Source organism: Aptenodytes patagonicus, chromosome 1 (assembly GCF_965638725.1).
Source record: "Aptenodytes patagonicus chromosome 1, bAptPat1.pri.cur, whole genome shotgun sequence".
NCBI classification, from domain to species: domain Eukaryota; kingdom Metazoa; phylum Chordata; class Aves; order Sphenisciformes; family Spheniscidae; genus Aptenodytes; species Aptenodytes patagonicus.
The window spans coordinates 133784486-133809133 of record NC_134949.1 but is presented as its reverse complement, the minus strand read 5'-3'; the positions used below and the strand labels follow the sequence as shown (position 1 = coordinate 133809133).

Sequence of the window (24648 nt, the reverse complement as noted above, 5' to 3'; positions counted from 1 at the left end):
GAATAGAAAAAACACTTAGAAAAGTTGGGATTTGAGTTTTTTCATATTTGATTGATTTAGAATCTGTGCTATGGCTTCTCCTACACAGTTAAATAACTAAGACCAAATTTTCAAGCACGACAATGACTTATGTGCTTCTATCCTGTTTTCAGAAACATTACTCACAGTTAGTTTTCTAGTTCTATGTCCTTTTGTTCAGAGAATAAACAAGATCAAGAAAATCATGAGAGGAGAAATATATTATCGTGTCAGAAAACCACAAAAAGGTCTCGGTGTGACATTAGATTGACCTACTTCTTAACAATTAAAACTTTTACTTATGACTTTACATTTAAAGTAGTACAATGAATGCTTGCCAGTGATCTGTCCAGCTTAAAGTTTACTATTTCTAGTATTTCATGGTGAGGAGGAGTCCCTCCTGGCTTACACTTGCAATGTATTTCGGGTGTTTGTAGACCAAAGATTTCTGTTTAGCTCCACTAACCTTTTGAATGACACTTTGCCCACAACAACATTTTCTAGCTTACAGCAATTTAACCATGATTAAGCTTGCAGTTCAGATAGAAGGGTTATCTTTTTATCTTTGTCCTTAAGACACATCAGATGATGAGCATTTTTTCCAAGTAATACGGGAACTATTTGCTGAATAAATCAGTAATTTTTTGGAAGAAATTAGTAATTTTAATTTTGAAGGTATCAATCATCTGTTGCATAAATTTGGTATTAAGCTATAAGCCATAAATCTAGACATTACGATGCAAATTGAAAGAACATGAGTTCATCATTAAATTGAACCAGATGTGGTACACGGCCATGCAAATTCAGCACCACAGAACTTCATTACAGTTATTAACCTTCACAAGAAAACGCATGTCAAAAATATTAAAACAGCCTACTTACATGCTCTCATTAGGTGAAATACTGTCATTTAGGTAAGAACCATTAGTGTTCTCCATTTCTGCTAGCCTGTGGAAAAATAAACAAGACTCATTAAAATCAATTATGCTTTCCAGAAACTTTATTTGCTCTAACATTCCTGAAAGAATTAAAGAGCGTGATGTTTTTGATGAATTTGAAATTCAAATTGATTTACACTCACTGTTGACTATCAAAGTTTTGCAATAAGCTATCGCAAAAGATTGTTTATTTGTTACAATGACCTGGCTAAACTCACTTCTAAGTTTTCAACCCTTTCTCTGAGGTGATATTCCAGTCCTCACGATTAATTAATTCCACAGTCAAAGAAAGGCCTTAAGATGCCAGGGGATTACACAAATTGCTTTGTACCTGGCAATGTCATCATCAGAACTGTAACCATCAGTCATTTCTCATTGGTTTTCAACACTCAGCCCCTCCTAAATGCTCTGCATTAATTCAGAAATACCTCTCCTGATCAAGTGATTTTGGGGGAGAGAAAGCAGAGGTTGGAATGACTATTTTTCATTACCTCAACCCTTGCAAATTCGCTTGCCTGGTGGAAAAACATTTTCTTTTTTGTGCAATTAACCCACTTTTTGATTCTTAAGAGCAGTATGAAAGCAGACAAGTGAACTAAAGCAGCAATATACCACTATTTTAAGCCTCCAAATCAAGGAAAAATTCTGTTTGTGGTATTCCACAAGGTGAATTACTTAACATTAAAACGGCACTTGAGATTCACATAGAGGTTGGAGGTTTCTGCTCTTCTGATTTATATGATTACACCAGGGTCCATAATAAAAACAAAACCCTATGCAGAATCATAGAATCACGGAATGGTTTGGGTTGGAAGGGACCTTTAAAGGTCATCTAGACCAACCCCCCTGCCGTGGGCAGGGACATCTTCAACTAGATCAGGTTGCTCACAGCCCCGTCCAACCTGACCTTGAATGTTTCCAGGGATGGGGCATCCACCACCTCTCTGGGCAACCTGTGCCAGTGCTTCACCACCCTCACAGTAAAGAATTTCTTCCTTACATCTAACCTAAATCTACCCTCTTTTAGTTTAAAACCATTACCCCTTGTCCTATCGCTACAGGCCCTATTAAAAAGTCGGTAATCTGACTGCGCAGCTTAACGAAGACCCCACAGGACCTAAAGGCCACTTCTGACCACACAGGTGCTCTGGCATGCAAGTTAGTTGACAGGCTGGTTAGCAGCCACCACGGGCAATGCTCTGCATCTCAGAGCCCCAAACCCTGTTTCTTTAAGAAGCACTCAGGTGGCAGCCAGCCTTTGGGATTTTTTTTTTTTTTTAAATGATTGTTTAGAGAAAGATCTGCCTAACATCCAGCTGGTCTCATACCTGCTAGCATAATGTTCAATGCGTGAATGAGTATCATCATGTGAAAGCTGAGGGGACGAGGCAGGCCTATAAGGCAGAAAACACTGATTAATCACAAATACCCCTTTAAAAGTAAAAAGACACTTAGCTATGCCTATACCCTCACATCTCCATGCCTTATGGTTTACGCTATGTTTGATAAACAGCAAGTTATAACTCCAGGCGCTGTGTGCCTCCTCAAGCTGTTGGTGCAATGTTTTGTGGTACCACACTGGGGATTTTGACCATTTTGCAATCCGTCTGTTGCAACGACTCTTCTTCACGCCAATCCCGAAGAAGCCTTTTCCAAAGGATTTACGGATGAGCTTTCACCCCGGTTTTCCCTTCACACCTGCCTCCTTCATTGGTAATTCTGTTTCACGCGCAGCCCTGCACCAGCTGCACAAGCCCTGCTGGGAACCTCTCCTTTGCCTCCCGTCCCGATCCAGCGCCTGCTTCCAGCACATCCCACTTAAAAGAGCCTTTAAGGACTACTCCACAAGCAACTAGAAATAAATACAAGAAACATAAAATGTCTGAAACAAGCCTTTAATAACACACTGCAGAAACTGATGATTTTGCCTAGCGTCTTTCCAGACTTGTAATCTGAACCGTAGAGCAGTGTGTTATACAGGAGGACACTGTCAACTATTTTGGGTTTTCTGCCTGACAAATCAGATGGTATGAGGTCCTCTTCACTTTTTTATCGATGAAAAAAATTCATGGGACTTTTCTCATGAATTAGAGTATTGTTTCTTACAGCCTCAACTCTGGAAAACAGCACCATTGAATTATGTTGCCTATGCAGTTCAGAGAGCACCCTGTGCTGCCGTGTGGGAGTTTGCCAATCTACGTGTATCAGGAGGTGCTGGAATAACAAAAAATGATGCAGCTTCCCAAATTGTACGGCAATTTTGTATTTCTGCTAAATTTCAACTTCTCTTTATTCTGTCTCTGCCGACTCTCCTTCTGGAACTCCTGACTGAGGAAGGACTTTACTCCCATTTTAAATTGTTGGATACTGTAGTTCAGGCTGGGTTTGCCCAACGGGCATTGCACTGCATTGCAAGAGCAGGTAAGTTTTATATTTACTGGTTATAAACCAAAACTGTAATTATCGTGTGGTTTGTAATGCTCCCGTGTTAGGAGTTTGATAATCCTGCAGTAAATCTACTAGATTGGTCATCTTCCAGTTTTCTAATCAGCCCGCAAAGGGCTCTAGAAAATTAGGATCTTTCCGCATTCATAGAGCTGTGTGCTGGATACACAAAATTCAATATCATTAATGTCTCTTCTCACAGAACAGCAAAGTTTTTCTCTTTAAGACATTACAGGCCAAGTATCACGAATCTCATTTTGTCTGAAATGAGCTTTGGCCTCTGACTGTACTTTTACCCATCACATGTTCAAACATTACACACAGAGGATAAATACTCGGTTCACAGAATTCCTCAGTACAGCAGAGATTCATGCAGATGGGCAATTGCTTCTCTGCAACTTGATATCCTATTTTGTATAAGAACATCTACACTGAAGGGAAGGGAGGGGAAAAGGATGCAATTTATCTAGAGCAGTGGATTATGGAGCAAGATAACGGTTTTGTGATAAACTGATGGTATCCCTATTTTTTTATTTGTTTGACATACAGTAGATGTTAAGCTGGTCTAAGCTGGTACTATCAATGAAAGAAGAGGTCCTGGTTTCAATGCACACACAAATATTGCTGATAATACTGTGCGCAGACTAGGAAATCTGTGTTAAAAGTAACTTTAATTTTGAGCTGGATCGTTCTCCTAGTCCCTCTTACCCTGGCATTGCAACATGTATTTGTACCAGTACAAAGGAAAGGACAGCCCCTGGTTGGGACCAACTGGGCAATGAAGAGAAGTGATGTCCCTTTTGGCAGTAGTGCAAGGCCAAAGATGGACCTGACTGCATGATCGCCTACTTGCTGCCTTGAAACTAAGCTTCACCTTCAGAAGTGAACAAGGTGTGTAATATACATGCATTTTAAAGACAACACAGCGTTGTGTAACTTGTTGGAACTGCTGCTGTCATTCTGTCAACTGCAGGCAGGGGATGAGGCTACATTTCCAGGTTTGTCTCCACTTCAGAGCATACTACAATGGAGATCTACCTCAAACAGCTTTTTAGAAGTTTGCTTACGAAAGCAAACCTGTTGAGAAGCACTGCAGTCTTCGTGTTGAATTCAGCTGCTCAGAGTTACACTTTTGCCAGTGTCTGAGCCAGCTTGAGAATGACTGTGCTGCACTGCAGGCTGTTGTGTAGACATACTCTTAGAGGACCATCTGTGCTAGAGCTCACTGTCTTTCCTTTCTGAGCACATGTACTCAGTCCACCTAATCAGTTTGAACCGTCAGCAAGAAGGCTGAGAGACATAGCCAATATTTAGCCAAGATAACCACCCCTTTTGCAAGGGTTCCACAGCTGCATTGCTCAAGCTGGGGTCTGCAGGAACAGCCTGGGGAATTCCAGTCAAGTCAAGTGGCGATCGACTGGCAAATACCACCTCCTGCAACTCCCTGCACCTCCGGAGACCTGGCTGGCAGGATGAGGGCACTTTTCTTGCTGTTCAGCATTTCAGTTGATCCTTCTTGAAAGTGTAGAATCAAGTAATTTGTATTTGTGCCACTGACAGCCCACAGTCCAAGTAATAAGACATAAATTCGCACAAAAAATGTGCGTTGCCCCTTTAATGCCTGGCAAGTAGTATATCTGTGCAAAATACTGGATAATATGCAGTCAGAATCACTAACTTCTAATAAAAAATATATACGTATGTATTTGTAAACAGTTCCAGATATTATACCACATGTTGATGTCAGGATAGCACTAGCATTGCTGAATGCTGCTAGGTTATGCTCTTCTGGAGTACTTTGAAGATTACCAGAAAACTGGCATGAAAGCCCCAGAAAGAGGTAAGATCTTGGAAAACATGGAAAAGTTTTATGATAACCAGAATTAGAGGTTTGACTGCCGAAGTTGGAATCAGCCCTGTAACTGAGAAACAGCTCTAAACCTGGCTATCTCAGTAACTTGTGTTGTAGCCCTGGTGGTCTAGCACGAAGGAAAGGAACAAAGTTAGCAGAACAAAATGAAGAGCAATTCTTCCCAGCCACTATTCATTTCTTAATTTTCTGCTTTCTTGTCAGGCGACACAAAAGGATTGTGCTCAGGCAGACACCTGAGTTGGTCTGACAAAAGGTGCAACCTCTCCGTGCAAATCCTGCTTCTCAGTATTTCTCAAGTTTTCTTAGGTATTACATGCGAGTTAAACTCCCTGTAGTAGATGACACCAAACCTTTGGTGTGACGCTATTGGTGTAGGCATACCACGATGTTATTGCTGTAAGTGAACTAGAATTAAGCATGTTATGGCAGCTTAATTTCAAGTTATGTCAGATAAAGCAATGGCATTCCACATTATCCAAGCTTTCTTTAAATGTTACTTCTAACTTTTCAGTTGTTCTAAAGGGTAAGAAATCTAGATCCACAGTTAAGTATACAGTAAGCTGCAATCATCCCTAGATGCATTTATAAAAGAAAATGCATCCTAAAGTTCAAAGCCCCTCTATTTCAGTCTGGCTCCAGCCTTATGGCGTTTTCTGTGGGTGAATCCTCAAAAATATGAGGTTTGCAGTACCATATGTGTTTCTTGGTTGCTTAAAGTAAATTTCCTAGAGGAAGAGCACTTCATTTGACTTCCCAATTTTTTGTGCTTCAAATGAAAAAATATAAATCAATATTCAAATGTAGACATTTCACTAGGGTTTATTCTACCAAAAATTCAATGAAGGTGCAAGCCATATACATTTCACCATATAGAAATATATAAAATTCTATTTATTAGTTTCTCAAATGGTATCAATATGTGAATTAAAAATAATCCTTATTTAACATTATTCTAAAATCATCCATGTAACACTAGTAGTAGCAAATGCCACAATGACAAATATATGTATCTTTAGTTTATGCTGAGGGTATTACTACAATAGTAAGACAATGCACGTGCAGAAATGGTGCAAGAATGAAATTCCAGTTCATAGCTGAAAAATCCTCCTTTTTTAACTTATGAAAAAAATACAGTAAACGTTTCCCCATTTCAACCTGCCTTCACAAATTTTACGGTATCTAAAAAACTGTAATAAAATATCCAGTGAGCTTTGGATTAACTGGGGCATGTGAGTGTGCGGGTGTGCATGGTTGTGCGTAAAACCAATTTATAGCTTTATCTACAAAACAACATCATTCCTGAAACTGAATTAAATCCATCAAGTTCAATTCTTATCTTTCAAAAAGCATTTAGTATACATTCAGAGGGATCGACACATATTCAGAAACACAGGCTTTTAAACAACAAACTCTCAAAAGCATTAGTAGGACTGCACCAAAATTCCTGTTAATTCGATGAACATACATACTCCAGAAAGAGCATACAGTGCACAATCCATGATTGCTGGGAATTCCTGGATTTATCCCATTCTATTCATTTGGAACCACAACCTTCCTTCAGAGAGTGTAGCAAAGAAAAAAATCATAAAGAAAGAAGGAAATGAACTTATGTGAAACTAAACAAAGAAACAAACAAAAAAAAGTGAGGGAACGCAGCAGCAGTAGCAGCAGCAGCACACTTCAGCAAAAGTACTCACGCAGAATCTACTGGCCAGAAGTTGATCAGAGTAACAGGACTGCAAGACAAAAAATGAGGAGGTGAAGAGAGAGGCAGAAGAAACTCAGCAGCAAAATAATTACAGAAAGGTTTAAAAAAAAAAAAAAAAATCACAACAACTGAAAAACAGAAATCCAACAGACCAACATGAATGACTGTGAAGAGCAACCAACCAAAAAGTGAGAAAAAAATTGAAATCTAAAATTAAAAAAGAGAAAGAGAGAGCGAGCGAGAACAAGCTGCATGCAATTGCCATTAAACAACTGATTAAACTTGTAAAAAAAAAAAAAACAAAGGGAACTGGGTTACTCATTGATTTCTCCATGTGCATCATTATTGCTTTTTTTTTTTCCATAAAGACTTCAAAGTCATTTAATAAGACTAAATTTACAGGGTGAGAAAAGATGAAATCAGCTGGGAAGCTTGCAAACACAGTAGCCTAATTAAAAACATAAAAACACAGAAAGATACCCATTTGGAAGGAAATAAAAATTTAACGAAGAGATCATTAGTCTCCAAATTGCCATATCAAACTCTCAAGTTTATAAGGCTGTCAGTAAGATGGTAAGTATTTTTCTTTTATTAACTGAAGTTGAAGTTCCTGTATAAGGACAGGTGAAAACAGATAAAAGCAATGGCAATTGGAATCCCAGCTTGTGTCTTCCTGCCAGCCGAGGTTAACGAAAATGAAAAAAATAAAGAGGCTTTATGCATTTAGGAAGTGAAGGGAGTTGGCACCAGCTGGGGAGCTCAAAGAGCATACCAAATGAATTGCTACTTAGACACTTTAGAGCTACTCACGTTTCCATGTTGTCTCCCTCCAATACAGTTTGCACAGGCAGGTAGCCCATTCGTGGGTGCTTTGCAAAATATCTTTTTGTTCGAAATTTGTTTTTTAGTACCTTGGCAAAGTCACGGACGTCTTCTCCTGAAGTTGTCTGAAAGCCACAAATCACAATGAAATCATCTTTCATGAGGTTATTACGTTTTTTCGGTTGCCTCATCCTTTGCTGGGTCACTTGGAAGAGCTGAGGCCACACCAAGCAGCGCTGCCAACGGCTTGACCTCCGGAACCGCAAATTTTATTTATATATCACTGTCACCCTACAATGTACTACACAGCGACACTGCTAGTGGGGAGGAAGGAGGAAAAAGGGAAGCTCCAAAAACCCCTGACAGGCTCATGCCTCATCTCAGGTGATCTTAAGAGGACAAGCAATAATTAGACAAGAATTTGTCATTTCCTCATCTGGCTCGGGGGACTCTCTGCCTGCTTTTTGTTCAGCACTAAAATGGCTGTAATGGAGGATACACAGCTGATCCGTGTGTCCAGCTAGCTGCTTCACTGTCTGCATCCTGACTCCTACCACACCCTCATCATCTACATCTCATGGACCTGTCAGTCTACGAAAGTCAGACCCGTACTCACAGTACGTTTTCTTTCCAGTTTCCCTTCTCAGCTTCCTCTGCCACTGGTATTTTGATCAAAGAGAAACAAAAAGCAGGTGAGAGCTGCTGAAAGCTCTTAGATCAGTTATTTCTTCCTGCGCTGTTTAATCTGAAGTCAGCAGGCATTTAAGATCAATACCCTGAGGAGAGTACCATTTGCACAAAGTTTTCTACTCCCTTGCCTGCAGTCGGCTTTCCTTGCTGCTGTAGAGACCAGCAGAGGAGCGCGAAGTGGAATTAGTCTCCTAAAGACCAGAATGAGCCAGGAAGAGTTCAAAGGATGTGTGCTGGGAAGATGCAAGACTTCTTGCGAGCCTGATTAAGAGTCGGGCGATTTTCTGAAGAATTTTAATGGAAGACTTCAGTTACTTTAGTCAGGCTGCACTCCCTTCTCCGCACCTCGCAGAGACACTCGACCCTGAAATACTGCTCTTCTACAGTAAATTAAGTTCTACCTGACCCACATAATGATATTGCTTCTCCAGTGTATCTAATTTGAAGGAAAGAAATGAGGGAAAAGTTAATCTTTCTGACATTTTTTAATGAGTTCTATGCCTTCTATTTAGAGAGGAAGGAGGTGCTGGGACCTATCAGTCAAGCCAACCTTCACAGAGCTGCTGAAACACAGATGTATGTATTTTTAACGATTGCCTGGGTAGAAAAATTGAGGATGCCCTGAAAAATAACCTGCAGAAAGACTGAAATGCATTAACAGAAAGGACAAATATTATCCCTGTACTGACGACACCTACAAGCTTCATGTAAAGCTGGAAAGAATTTGGCTCTCTTTCTGGTCAGTCTGTCTGGTAGGAAAATTCGGCGTGAGCAATGACTGGCAGAGAAGTGACACAGCAGAACCTACAAGCCAGTACAGCAGCATCTCTATTTTCAAGAAACTGAGATAATGCTCGATAATATTAAGTATCACTTCCTCAATACATCAGAAGTAAAGACATTTTGAGGAAGGGAGGGATTAAGTATGTTCAGCCCACCCAGAGGACTCCGGAAAGGGGATTTACTGAGGTGGCCTCGCATGCCCCAGCAGGAGGGAATTCCCTCTGCCGACGACCATCTGCAATGCCTGCTAGGAGAGCTCCTAACCGGGTCAGCATCAGGAGAGGACACAGAGCACATCAGCTGGGAACAGAGAAAAACTTTTAGTATTTAGTCTCTGTATAAATGGATTAAGCACAGCTTTCTGTTCACTTTGTTCACCTGTGTCATTTATAACCATTTATTCCTGCTTTGTCTATTTTCCACGTTGCGAACACTTCCCATTGCATTTGACTGTAATTTGGATTAAGTGTTTTCAGGCACGATTAACAATAAAACATTCTTCACTTTGACCTTCCTGGGACCATTACCCCCCCTTGCTCCCCTGAACCTTCTGCATGACAACCAAACAGTAAAACGGTGTGTTTGCACAGAAACATCCTGATCTAGCTGGTAGCACAAGAATCCCAAGAAGAAAATATGTCTTCCAGTGACAACTAGAAGTACCAGGTACCTCTCATATGATCCAATTTCCATTTCAAAAATGTTCAAGGAGCACAAGAAAGGCAAAGAAAATGTGATTATTATGTGGACAAGATGATAGGCTATTTTCAGCCAAACTTTCCGATTTATTCCACAGATGTTTTGTTCTACGTGATTTTCAGAGTAAAATCTTCCAAAACAAAATTCTCAGCAGAACTGGTTTACAAGGAAGAAACAGTAGTGTTTCAGCATCCCAGCTCTCTTAAATCAAAGCAATACATAGGCAGCTGGGCTGAGCATGTTCCAAAACTATTCCGAAACCAAAACTATTTCATGACATAAGGAGAACTTTACCACCATCTGACTTTTTGCAGTTTGGTTTAAGAAAGTGCCTTGCCAAACACCCACCCCAGACCTCAGCCTCGACTGTAAACACTAGCTGTAGAAAGGTATCTCGGTTTGACATGCCTCCTTCTAACAAGGTGGTTTTTATGCTGGTGTGTCACTGTTCGTTAAATCCAAACAGAAAAATGATCCCACATTTAAATCCCAGTCTAGAAGTTGTCTTCTACGCTTTATTTGAAACCTCTTTAAAAGTCACCTCTCTCTGAACAATAAATTGAGCTGTGTTGCTTTCAGGAATAATTGTTGTAATTTTTCTGTCTAAATGAAAATTAGGGAACAGCCTTGCCCTTATTCTGCCTCAACCTTTTGCAGGAGAGGAAAAGTTATCACATCCCTCAGATATTTAGCATGAGTTCTCAAATCTCCCCTAAGCAGAATTAAAGACTGCAGTGCTCCAAAATTTCCTGGCAGTAAGAGGGAGGGAGAATAAAAATATCAAAACACTTCATTGTGCCCATCTAGCTATTGCAAAGATATATCAAAGGCGGCATCACGTGTCTTCTGTCTGCCAAAGTGCATTTTAAGGTGAGAGATTTGTCTGGAGGAAGAGGAAAAAATGCTCTGCCACCTGCAAACCCCTTTTCATTCATTTAGAAAACAATTACATACTAGACGTGATAGCTTCAGTGGATGCCTTGTTCAGTCACACAGTATTTGGGTTTATTTTTTCAATAGCAGTAACACAAAAAAGATCAGGGCTTGCTGTGCGTCACATTCACTTTTTTTTTTCCCCCCAGTTAATCCTTCTCTAATTCAACTGGCTGCTGGTGCAGCCAGGCGCAGCACGTTAGCATGGGCTGCTGGAGTTCAGGATTCACAAAAAAATGTACTGGCTGTGAATGGTTCTTTATTCTGATCCAGCAATCTGGATGCAGTTGCAAGTTTTCTGTTCACCACAGTGTTCGCCTGTTAGTAATCTGTATTTTTAGGGAGAACAGAAACCTGCTGGACCCCGTGTTGCAATGAGTTGCTGCAGGCTGTGGGGGTGTCTCACAATCCTTTTTTGTTTCTCCTCAAAACACATCTTATGAACAGGTAAAGAAAATTGTAGCAAGATGTTGGTTTGTGCACCATTCACAAATCTCCCTTGTCACTTATTAACAAGAATAAGAGTGGCAAACTGCAAAACAAAACCGTAGCCAATTCAGCAAGGAGGTATTCAGCTGCATGCTCTAACGCGGTCAGTCAGTCGCTCTGCCTACGACTCGGATCACGAGAGTCTGCTCTAGGAATGCCTGCGATGGAGAAGTCTGTTCAGACCTGCCCAGGCAGTGCCAGCATTTCCCTCTGTACTTGTGCAGCAGTTCAGGCACATCGCCCTTTCCAGTAACCTCAGCCCCTGGGGGACAACGCTGATAAGCAGCAGCCAATGAATACTGACAAAAAGCCAGCAAATGCACATTAGTTGCCCTTGCAGAGATTCAGATTAAATACTGCCATTTAAACGCTACAGTAAAAGTTGGTAGATCTTGTAAATAAATATCCGTAAATTAAAGCTAACAAAAATACTGTTTTTGCTTTACTACATTTTAGGGGAACACTTCTTCCTCTCTCTTTCCTAAGTTTCTAAGAAAAGCTGAGAGTCTTTACTTTTGTTTTGGCCATGCCTTTGTGTTTGGATGAAGATGTAAAGACCATTCACACAGTTTTATGAGGCTAGCCCATGTATAATTTTGATGCTTTATTTTCACCGTTTATATTTGACCAGCAGATGAAAGTGTAAGTCTAGGGACCATCCCATCACACTAGGAAATGATAACCAGAGAGTGCACTGCTTCAGGACCACCACAAACAATAGCAAAGGCAGCTGAAAGCTCAGTCATGCTGCATCGTGGAAGGACAACTTGTGAGCTCCTCTAATTTATGCCTTTCTGCCCTCCTCATGAGTGGCAAAAAAGAAAAAGGAGCACACTGAGAGAGTAATATGGAATTTTCTTTGCCAGCTGCCTCGTATGAAAGAAATGTTTACACAAAAGCGATCCTTTTGAGAGCTGAGAAACAAGGGTGAAGACCCTCACCACACCATCAATGTAGCACATCTGCTCTGTGCTGCGCTGAACACCCTGGCTTCCAGTCTTCAGAAACGAAATCTAACTTGCTACTCTAGAGAAATTCCCTCGTATTTTATATCATCAAGTGATCATACAATACAAAGGTACTACTAAATAGTACAGAACTTAAAAACGCAATCATAGTGTTGTAGGGATAACAACTTGCTGAGGAAAGGAAGAAAAATCTCACACTGATACGGAGAAAACATTGCAACCTAAGATATGAAGGTGTATTTGCACAGATCACAGGCTTCTTGCAGGATCCATAAAGAGAACTACGGCACTGAACATGGAGTGAGTCATTAGCACGCAATAATATATCACGACACAGCATTGTACAAACAATGAACTTCAATTTGCTTCACACCATTGGAGTATCCTTTACTAAGCATCAGAAGCTGCTGGCATGTATAGCATATAAAAGGTGGTCTAATTATAGGGGGGGCAGGGAAGAAAAGCCACCAAACGCTCCATTACCTTACACATAGGAAACGAAGTTTTTCCTTTCTACATAAGAAGGGACATTAAGGGTCAGTAAAACAGTTACTTACTGGTGTGCAGTATTCCACCATGGGATAGTGCATTTTATGACCTTTTGCAACACGGCCAGAGAAGAAGCAGCTTTGGCAGATGTCATAATTAAAGTGCTTTAAACTTCTGTACCTAAAAGAGGAGGAAAAAAAACCCACGGCTTCAGAGCTTTGTATGTGAATGCTTCATATCAGCTTGTCAAGTTTTCTGCATCAGTAAGTTCTCTTCCTTGAGATGTCACACAGTGGGCAATGCTGAGCAATGCTCCTCTGCCACTGAGGGACAGGTATTGCTGCCTCAGATGGTTACGAAAGATCTGAATCTTCAAAAAAAATTTTAACACTGGGCAACAGCAAAGATTTCTACACAATCGCTCTCTCTTAAGACGTGAAAGACACTACCATGCTTTTTGTTTCTATAATGCTAATTTCAGTTCTTTTGCTCTTCATCATGATTCCTAACACAGAATGTCCCGAGGAAGTAAAATTCAAATAAGTAATGCCCTCCTCAACAAGTCACTCCAGCAAACTCCTAAGTGCTGCATACAAGACAGGAATTTGTTTGTGTCCTTCCTAGCACCTCTATCAAAACAATTTTCCTGTATGGCATTCCATCCATGCAAAACTCCGAATGCACTTTCGGGCCATTATTTGATCTCATCAACTCTGTGAGGCAGCTAACTGTTGTATCTGCTGTGCTGAAGTGCTTGAAAGAGCTGGAGGCATAAGGGTTGTCTTGTTCCAAATATGCGAAGCAGTTCAGTCACAATGACCTCAAAAGAACATTGTTTTACACGTACTGAGGCACACAGTATTAGCTTTCTAAAAGCCTTCCAATACAGTATCTTTTTGTCAAGTGTGTACACAGGGTCTCAATGACTTGCAAAGCCAGAGAAAAAATCTGCAACAGACAGATTCGACTATCATGATAATAGATTTGTTATATAAATTTAAGTGCCAGATGAGATCAGACAAGTAAAATTAGACGCAAACAGAGAGCTCCAGTGTTCGCTTCCCGAGTTTTCGATGCTCACTACAGGCTATCCATTCACTTGCCATCCTTTGATTTTCCAAGTGCTGCATCTTTCAATTCCACCTACTTGCCTTTGGCTGTTTATACTAAACCGTGTAAGTAATTCAGTAGTTTCATAAACCGTATCTGGGAACGGGAAAATTAGACTTTGTGGATGTGTTGAATTACTCACACCTCATCCCTAGCTCTTCCTCAGTAATATTTATCATTTCCCAGTTAAGATATTCAAGGGGAATAAAAGCAGAAGGAGAACAATTTAGATGATTAGAGGAACAGCCTCGCTGAAGAAAAACTCAGATGCAAAACAAAGCAGTATCTTCATTATTCCCCCCGTTTCCCACTGCCTGTGAAATCACATAGGAGAAAGCACTGCCCCACTACAGGCATAAAAGCAACATTCATGCTCTCCCAGGTTAGAGCAAAATGATGGCTTTTCTATCTGGTACTGCTTGCTGCTGTTGTCTATTTGGGTTTTAGAAAAAAAATTACAGAAAGCTCTTTGTAAACAACACGATACCATAGAAGGAGAAATGCCAATGGTAAAAGAAGACCGTGCATAAAAAGGACAGAAACCACACAAAGCAGCTATTGCGAAGCAAAGTGATAAAACAAGTCTAGGCGTAATTGAAAGTGAGTATTTACTTAGCCGTTAAGTGGATTCTCAACAGGCGTACCAACACACAGCCGTTTTACAACACAGTGACTTATTCATTGCCATAGTAACCACGGTGTCGACCCAGACATTTAAATAGACCAGCAACATTCCCCCCACTCCAGGTTAATGTTCAACTAACTACATTCTTTCTCTGAGAAACGCACATGTAGCTTTACATGTCTGTGAATTTTCAAGGCACTTCCTTGCTTTATACCATGACAGAAAGCAATTCATTAGGATCCAATTCAGAAAATGTAACTGCATGTATAGGACAGACTGAATGTAAAGCAAATCGTATTAGTTGTGCAATCTACCAATACTTTGGTTGAGGCACGGAAGAAGGGCCACATCTTAACTGATAGATGATTTTTGTTCTCTTCAACTCTCACATCACTGTACCCAGTCTAGGTGTCACGCTCCCTCATGCCCTGTCACAATTATTTTTTCCCTGAACAACATGCATAAAATCAAGCACATGATTCGCCTGGAAACAAGCAGAGTTCTTGATCCACCAAGCAGTACTACACATGGAAAGGGAGCAAGCTTGTACCTGAATCCAATAATTGGACACTCCTTGCAAATGTTACACTTCGCTTGGTGTTTGGCGGTCTCAGCAGCAGCCACCCTGTGCAAGACGGGCAGCCACACCATGGACTGTGGTTCCAGCCTCATCCAGTCCAAGAAGAGGGCTGCTTCGATCTCCGGTTTGTTGTTGGCCTGTAACACAGGGGGAAGAAAGGCAGGGGCTGAGCACAAGTGATCTGTCTACTACCGGCTAATTAACAGTTCAAGCCGTTCGTTTCCTACCTACCCTGTACCTTTTCCCTGAATGTACTCCAGCTTTTCCCCCAGTCCAGCCATTCATCAAAAAACAAAAAAACCCAAAACAACAAAAAACCCCAAACCCTCCATGATCCTGCCTTCAAGCCAGGAACTGAACACTATTATTAACGTTTCAAATCTCTCTTTCTCTTATTCCCTATTACAATAGACAGCACTACCATGTACTCTGTCACAGAGAAAACCATCCACTCACAGGATCACCTTTGATGCCTGATCTCATGTTTCCCATCTCTCTTATCTGAGCCTGCCTAACACTGCTTCTCACCTATTTTAAAAACAGTTTGTGTTATCCAAGCCCTAAAAATTGCACGTCTTTTGATCAAAATTCCTTTCTCTTTAACGTCCTTCATTATCATACTGACCCTTCTTCTAAATGCACGCATAAGGAAATCATCCAAATCCCTTCTCAAGCCTGTTGTTGAACATGTAACCTCTCCGACTCCTTAAATGCCTCAAAATCCCTCTTCCCACCGTATCATCTCTAAATTTCCTGTCATTGCCTGCAAACACAATACACTTTTGTCCCACAGAATACGATCGATTTAGCCTCATATTCCACTACCTTCCACTTTCACCTCTTTGTCAGCGGCAAAAGAGCCTATAAAAACTTCCCAGCAGTCCTGTTCCTCTGCTGCCTTCCCATCACATCCTAACGACTATGATGATTTCAAGTATCTCTTCTACGGTAACTTTGAGGCAACTCAGTCACAGAGCTGAATCCCATTGCGGCAGGCACCGTGCACACACCAAAAAATGATATATCACCCCTACCTGGCAGCACCTACAGTATGGAAAAAGAAACAGCAAAGAGACGAGAAACATAAGGCAACGAGGGACAACAGCGATCTATCTACATGGGTAGAGGTCACACTGTACCGGCAGGCTAGCCACTGCAAAGAACAGTGCAGAGTAAAGGCAAAGAGCATCAAAAGGGATTTTAAGGAAAACAGGGAAGTGACGGAGTCAATGTTTACAGGGAATGTCTCTCTGGCCTGCAGGGTGGTGCAGAGCCAGCACAAAACTGGTTATCTGAGAACCTGGGAGCTGGTTTCAGTGCTGAAGGCGAGGTGATGGGATCAGGTGGAAACAGTGAAGGGCTCTGGCAGGGAGGATGGGAGGGAGGAGGACGGGTCCGCACAGGGAACAGCCCAAGCGATGGAGCGGGATACCGTCCCGCTCCATTTCTCTAAACCAGCACTATGTGCTAATTCAAATTCTTTGAGACATTTCCTTCCACACTACCCAACAGAAACAGCACATTTATGGGCTGAGTATATTTAAATCCTCTGTTTTCCTTTTTCTCTGGGGTTTCAAATACAGCCCTCTGCGGGCCAGTCTTTTATATTTCAAACTTCACAAGGCAGACTGTCTTCCTTTGTGGTTCCAAACCTATTTGAAGCATTTAAATAAATAATAAGCATTAATGTATCACGTACATGGACCAAGATGAATAGGGGATTGAGTGCTGATTTTTTTTTACACTTACTCTCAGTTACTTTTCCAGTTTCTCATGAAATCTGAGTTTAGCATGACCTAGCTAAAACCTTATTCAACTAAAAATGCTAGCGACGAATTTGGAGAAAAAATATCACAACTGATCTAAAGGAGAGAGCGAGCTATAGGGAAAAACAATTAGTTGTGTGTGGGTGTTTTTTTCTTTTTTTAAAGCTAACACTGTTTATAATCTTGACAAACAAATTAACTGATCGATACTTAAGACTGAGAAAAATGCAAAGTCTCCTAGACAGAACCCCTGGCCACAAGAAAGATGTGGAGCCTCCCCCAAATAGCTCCCAAATAATGCTTTGCATTAAAATTGGCTTAAAATGCTGCTGCAATACTTTGGTTAATTAGAAACAAAGAGATTTTTTGGTCAGGGCTTTCTTCTTGAGAAGCTAGTTTGGGAAACCATCTAACGACTCCTATGACTGCATTTAAGATCCACATATATGGATTTCTAGTACAGTCATATACATCCTTTTTGGATGTTTGGGGTAAAACCATCAAACCGCAATGTATCTACAGTTATTCAGATTAAGTCCCTCACAATTTAATATTCACTACAGATCTTATATGAAATGGAATAACCTTTTTTTTTCCTCCCCCACACTGAAATATTTCTGAAGACTTCTGCATTAAATTCTACTCCTCTGTTTTTTCATGTAGCTACAGAATTTAGGAACCTCCCCAAAGAAAAAAAAAGAGAGAAAATCAAAAGTAGAATAAAGTCCAGCCAACGCTGGCAACAGAATTTGTTCGGAACAGCGGATACTGCCTTCTGCTGCAGGACATCAGTGAATTCAATATAATTAAATTAATACTAGAACTCTCCTAAGAGAAAGGCATATTTATAAAATATGATCATCTATATGTCTATTTTTCAGCTAGCAGCCAGGGCAGTAAAGGGGCTGGGAAGAGACTTTCTGTGACTCACTCAGTGAGCCAGCATCAGCCAGGAACTACACTGGCAAACCATTACCCTGCCTAGCAGACTACACTTTCTATACAGAGGTCCTCTAAGCCTCAAAAAAATTTTAAGAGGATCTCTTTAATATGCCATTTCTAATAGAAAAACATGAAGTGTACAGAAATGCTGCGGTGCAAGCTGCGGTCCGAATAAGAATGAGCTGCTCAAAGCGCCGCTCTCCACTTGTAGCTGCTTTAAATTTGCAGCAAAAATGCTGCCGCGATGAAAGACTTTCTGTAACATCCAAAGATCTATTTTAATTTTGCAGTCATTGTCGATTGCCAGCAGTCCCAATAGCTGCCTACCCAGAGCTACGCACGCTGGCTGTACAAAACCTGTACTCGGAGAGATTAGGTGCATTAAAATGTATCAGAACTGGTTCCAAATTATATTACATGAAGATTTAAAGCCACATGGAGAAAAGCTGGTCAGGGTCAGAAAGTATAGGACGGACGGTTCTCGACTGTTCTCTGAGCTGCTACTACTATTTTTTTAATAATCTCTAAATCTGGTAAAGGCAGCAGCTGAAGATTTTACATAAGGGAAAAAGTCTGAATTCATACAGTTCATATCTGAACCAACAAGATCAAGCTGTAAAGAATATTAATGGTTCTTCTCTTGAACACATTTCTGTGCAACTCCCAATTTTTATGGTAATAACAGAGTGAATCATAAAGCAGAATTCATAAAGCCCTTTCCAGCTTACAAGTAACAATTTGTTATGGGGGACATTCAAATTCATTATGTTCCAGACATCTGTTTTTCAGTATTTATTTTGCAGAAACAATGGGGGAATAGAAGTTGGGTGGTGCTAGCATCTTTATGCAGTGCTTAAGGGTTGACTTTTTTTGGGGTTTTTTTCCCCCTCTTCTTCCAGCTAGTAGTTTAAAGAATATTCTATGCTATATTAACTTTATCTATCCATAATATGAAATATGCTTAATACAGTTGTGATGTTACATGAACAATATGATATGTTTTTGGACAGAGTCAGACAATATAGCACAAATTTCTGATAACATTTTTTATGAGCTACATTCTGTTTAGCTGCAGCGTAGGAAATTAATTGGAAATAAATTAACATTGTTAATTTAATGGCATTTTCCATCCACGATGGAAAGCTTTACGTTAGTCTAAATAAGTATTATTTTGGACAAAATTAAAATGGGGAATTGGATTTTTGTGACTTGTTAAAGTTTAAAAATGCAGAGCAAGCCATGAACAGCAGCCCTGTCTCCCAGGAGTCAGACCAAACCCTGCTCAACCTTGTCTTCCACTCTTGAATGGCTTCCCCAATATGTTCACGTTCTCCCCATTGCTAGCTGGTAAGAAAAAAAAAAATCAATAATTTATTATTTCCTAGACAAGTGCTGTTTCACCGTCAAGAAAGAGAGGATTGTTATAAAGGTAACTTTGGGTGATACAAACTGCTTTAAATCTGCCTCGACCCTTGGAGCAAGTGCTTAAGATCATTACTTTGACCCCTTGCATTACGCTTGATTGCATTGCTACTCCAGTCAATGTTTTTAGTGTTGTGGTAAAAAGTAATAAAATAAAAAACCATGAACCCAGAAGTGAATTAGCGTACAGTTTTATATCATCCACACTTGAAAAACACCATCTTCCTACTCCCCATACACTAAACCATTTTAAAATAGCTCTTTAAAGCAGTTCACTTGTAGGACTCTTCAAGAGTGCCTCCCAAAGTCAGGCACAGGTTCACAAAATCCTGCTGAAATAAAACCAGAATTGCTGGTTTATGACATTTACAGCATAGCAGCTTGAGGAAGGATTTGCTAGTTCCCCTCAGGCCAGCTCTCCCCTGTCAGAGCCAAAAGCAGAAGAAATATTCTGTGAATAGAAACAAGGGCTGCCTGGAGTCCCTCAACAGTAACACTGCATTTGTACGTTATTTTCATATAGACCTCTATACAACTATATATAGTTATTTGTACACAGTATTGATATTTCCTAACTGTTGAAAAAACCCAAAACCACGCAACCCACGCCTCACAAAACAACTGCCCAACCAATTCAAATCACAGCATTTATGGCCAAAGTCACTATCAGGGTCCTGGCCCAGGATTTGCAATACCCAAACTCCACCTAAAAAGACTAACAGGCCCCTATTTTGGCTGTTGTTTGTCTGAGTAAATATACTGGATTTGGACACAGTTAAGCGGTTGTAAAAACCAGGTTGATGTTGCCTGATCATTGATCAAGTACAAACGTAGAAATGAAGACTATACAACACAGAATATTAAAATACTTTCCTCTGTCAAAGTGAAAGGAAACAAGAAGGTTTAAAATACAGATATGAATTAACTGTGCATATTTTACTACTCCTTAGCTTCATCTGTACTGGTTTTTCATATAAAGTACTCTACTTCAAGTATACCCTCGGAAGAAAGCATCCTTAGAACAGCTTATAACCAAGAACCAAATATCCAAAATTTTACTGGGAAACAGCACGAGACATTTTCATCCGAGCTGCACTCCGTTTTCGCATCACGTTTCTTAAACGTCCCAATGTCACAGTAACTTATCCAAGGCAGTGGTGTGAATTCCTAGTCCTATTTACACTATACAAGGAAAGCACATTAATAATTTTCCACTGTGATTAAAACACAGCGCGTGTGTCCTTTAGTCCATAACAATTCCCTATCCTGTTTACTTAAAAAATGTACCCATCACAGATCTAAAAGGAAAGTGCTTTCACACTGCAGTAATAATGAATTCACTCAATTTTTCATGGATCTATAGATTGCTTTGATGCAGTCTGAGCCCAGGCAGAACTATATAGCCTTCAAATGGTCATTAGATCAAGCTCTTCGCTCTCACTTAAAAATTTTGTTTAAAATCTCAAAGCAGAAATTACATCCCCCTGCATCGGGTGGGAAAGACGAATCCCATAACATCCTTTTTCTCCCAACAATTACTATCGGCACCTTTCCATATATGAAGAAAACTGTAAAAAGCAAGTGTCGGTGCTGGGGGGATGAAAAGTAACAGGGCGGTGGCAGCAGCAGCCTGCAGCAAGGGGACCCGCTCCTCGGGAGCGGGCAGCGCAGGCAGGAGCGGGCAGCGGGCAGGCTGCTGCCAACAGCAGGGCTGGGAAGCCCGCCCTCCCCAACCCTCGTTCCCAAGGACTCACACTTCAAACCGAAAAGCAGGAGAGATTTCCCCCGTTATTGCCCGGAACAGTAAACATCCCCTTTTTTTCCTGCTGTTGCGCAGACAGACAAGGCTGTTGCCAGGGCACCTAACCTAAGGGGGCTGGGAGAGCGATTTCTGTTGTTGCAGACTCTGACATGACTGCAATTTATTGCTGGCTTATCACTAGAAAAAAATAAAAGGGAAAAAAACCCTAAAGAAAAAGCATTCCTAACCATGGGCGTACAAAGAAAGAATTAATTTAGTTTCCACACAGTAACGTAAACTATGAATCCCCACACTATTTTTAAAAATTGAATTATCTCACTTCAGCAAAAGGAGGCCGCCGGGAGCCCTGTGCAATCCCTCCTCGGCCGTCCAGCTCCTCCAGCCGCTGTGTTTCCCAGGCTGCCCCCTGCTTCCCCCTGGCACCTCTGCGCTGCCCCCCCAGCCTGAGGACCCTCGTGCCCCCCCCCTTTGTCTTACAACAAAAGGATCTCCCTGTACTCCTCTCCTCCCTTTCTCCTGGAAAGGTCTTATTTCTTCCCCCACCTCCATTCCTGGCTGCTTCTTTCTTTCATGCCTCATCCTACTCACCCTTGTGTTTCCTTCATCACTATTATTCCTACTACTGTTCTTACTATCGTTCCCTAACGGTGGCCCTTTTTTTCCCACTCCTTAGTTCCTTCTCCCTCCCCTCCATCAGGGCTCTCCCTACGCTTGGATTTCTGCTCCTCTCCCTAGGACTCTGTCCCCCCTGATTTTTGTATTTCTCCTCCTCGGTTGAGCCTCCCTCCCCCTTTCTGGTCCTCCTAAAAGATCACCTGTTCTGCTGCAACCCAGGTCAGAAACCACCCTCCTACTCTGCAAGTTAAAATGAGGCTTCACTCGGAGAGAAAAAGAGAGCATGAAATTCCTCTTACTGCAGGTAAGAAGAAAATCTATTTTTCAGTGCAGGTAAGAGAAGGAAACCTCAGGTTTTCCGATGTTCTGATTTATGAACGTGTCAAAGGTTGTGCCCAGCTGTGCTCGGGCTGTTTCTAGAAATGCCGGCAGCTGGATGCGGTACAGCATTCAGCCCGCTGGCATGTCTTCATTTCTAACGACAATGTTGCTAACTCATTTTATTCGAATAAACATTTATTCCAAGGTCGTCTTCCTACTTTATAAAAACTGTTTTTGAGTGTTCCATCACTATGAATTTTATTGTTTTTTTTCCCCCAATATAAGCACACGTCAGCCCCCTTTAAAAAAAAAAAAGTTTTTGTCAGATTCTGAGGTCACTTTCCTTATCAGTTTTTCAACAGTGTTCTAAGTGCTGTTGCCATTCACTTGGGAAAATGATAGGGTCCAGCGAGTCCTAATTTCTGAAGAAGTTCATTTGCACAAACGAGCTTTTCACCATGGATTTGCTGTGGCATCATTTTGTGTTGGTCTCACTTGAAAGCCCAACATGGAACTCGAGGCTTGAAATCCACAGGAGGGCCTAACCCAGCTATCAAAGTCACTATGCATAGTTTATCAGCATGGGTTATCGACCCAGGCTACGGCCCTATAAAACATTGATTTGGAAATGGCATCAAATACAGACTAGAATTATAAAAGGTCAAGATATGAATGACGGAAATGGGAAAATGTGAATCCTGTAGGATTAACCTGCCAAAAGAAGATTAAAAAGTACAGAAAGCAAACGTCCCATCACAACTGAAGTTTGTGGTGATTTTAGAATTAGATTCTTTTCATAGTCACTGTGTGTAAGAAGACTATTTCCAAGCATTAATATTCATTGAAAAAAAGTTGCTGTGTTTTCTTACTACAGAACTGAAACTACTACATAATGAAACTTGAGCAGCAGGCAAAAAAAGTGAACAACTCCCCCGCCCCCAACCAAACAAAAAATCCCCCAGAGACAGTCAGGGGATGGGGAAAAAAGCATTTCTTCCATTGTAATGTAGAAGATGCATTGAGAGTTAATCACAGACCATACATTACCTCCCCTCCTCTACCTTTTCATTAAGCAGCTGTCTTCATCTTGTGCATTCTGCTGGTGGTTAGGATAAGGATGAATAATTCCCTCAACTCTCTTCCTCCCCAGATTAAATAATTTACAAGTTTGAAAAAGAGCCTCCAGTTCGCTGCATATTCCTCAGCAGACAGGACAAGAATTCTTTCAGTACTCTTTAAAGAAAACTGGCATTATCCATTCAAGCAGTGGAAGGAGCTCATCGAGCGTCCTCGCCCCTAGACAGCACTGCAGGCAGTCGCTCCTTTCTTATCGCTCCCCTGGGCACCTGGCTGTCACTGGTATGTATATGCCCAAAATTTAGATTAACCATTGCTGTTCACCTACATGGCAGCAATAAATGGTGATCTACTGCTGTCAATAGAAAATTGTAAAAGCAGGAGCTGCTGTAACAAAAACTTAAACTGCTTGCAGGGTTCAGTTACAATACAAGCCTTGATGACAATTATTTGCTGTCTGGATAACAGCATAATCTGGGCTTCTTCCACCACGGCCAGAGAAATGGGCTAATTCAAATACATCTCATCAAAGGAACGGTTTAATACACCAGTGAACACCACCATTAAATGACCCTCGGTATCCTAATCCTTCTTCCAGATTTTCAATCCTCTTCAGAACGGACAGGCTACCTCGACACGAGATACAAATCAGAAAATTAACAACGAGCCAACATGAACTTACAAACTGGAAGCAGCTTCTGACGCTCGGCTCGATATTGCTGCCCCCGAAGGAGGCCACTTCCCCCAGCTGCCGAGGGATCTGGATGGAGTCGTGCAGCAGGAGCCCCAGCCGGCGCTGGTCGCAGAAGCCGGTGGAGCTTGCCACTTGCTTGAACAGGTCTGGAGGAAGGAAAAGGACACCCATGCTAAAGCATCACAACCGGGATACGGCAAACAGTGCAGAAGTTTGCATCGTTTCAAAGGCTCACAAGTGCGGTCAACAGCCTCGGTGGACATGAATACAAATGCGTCTTCAGTTTGGCTGCTTCTCTTCCCATAAACACTGGTTTTTCTTCTGTTAAATAAGCAGTCTAGTGATAATTTTTAACAGCGTTATTGGCTTGTACCTGGGAAGAAAGGCCATTATAACACAGCACCTGTGGCATTACTGATAATAGCAGCTGTGACTCTGTAACATAGCTAACTAAACAGAAGGATCATTGAGCCACAACACCACAAATGTTTTAAAAATATCGTTTAACAGTAAAATAATCTCATACAACATACAGCACATTTTCAAGTCTTAGCAACCAACGTACAACTCGGAGAATCCACTTGTCTTTCAGCTGAGTTGAACTGAAAAACAAGAGCTCCCTAACTTCGGTATATCATAATCTTTTAATCCAAGAGTATTTCTAAAATGAAAGAAAAACATTACAGTACGACAGAACCTGCCATCCACCAGGAATGTTAATATCATATTAAGTTTTCACTTCTGAAGTGAAATGTCACTTGAAGCCATGTTCTGTTACTGCATCATTCTAGAAAAGAATCCTTACAGGACAGAATTACTATCCTTTCATAAACTCAATTTAATTGAGTGGGAATTAGTTATACTACACATACATTGAGG

At 41.0% G+C, this 24648-nt stretch overlaps 1 protein-coding gene across 18 annotated transcripts in view; it reads right to left on the bottom strand.

The window, feature by feature from the left end:
* The window catches only part of DMD (dystrophin), a 1394632-nt gene that overhangs the window by 32977 nt on the left and 1337007 nt on the right, over positions 1-24648 (bottom strand). For 13 of the 18 annotated variants that reach the window (XM_076355694.1, XM_076355779.1, XM_076355714.1 and 10 more), the window contains 7 exons: positions 23758-23915; positions 15141-15307; positions 12924-13035; positions 7793-7929; positions 6972-7010; positions 2285-2350; positions 901-966 (listed from right to left, as the gene is read on the bottom strand). In XM_076355694.1, coding sequence (XP_076211809.1) covers positions 901-966; positions 2285-2350; positions 6972-7010; positions 7793-7929; positions 12924-13035; positions 15141-15307; positions 23758-23915 — 745 coding nt within the window. The remainder of the gene's footprint in view (positions 1-900; positions 967-2284; positions 2351-6971; positions 7011-7792; positions 7930-12923; positions 13036-15140; positions 15308-23757; positions 23916-24648) is intronic. The other 5 variants (XM_076355705.1, XM_076355825.1, XM_076355845.1 and 2 more) reach the window with 2 other exon arrangements.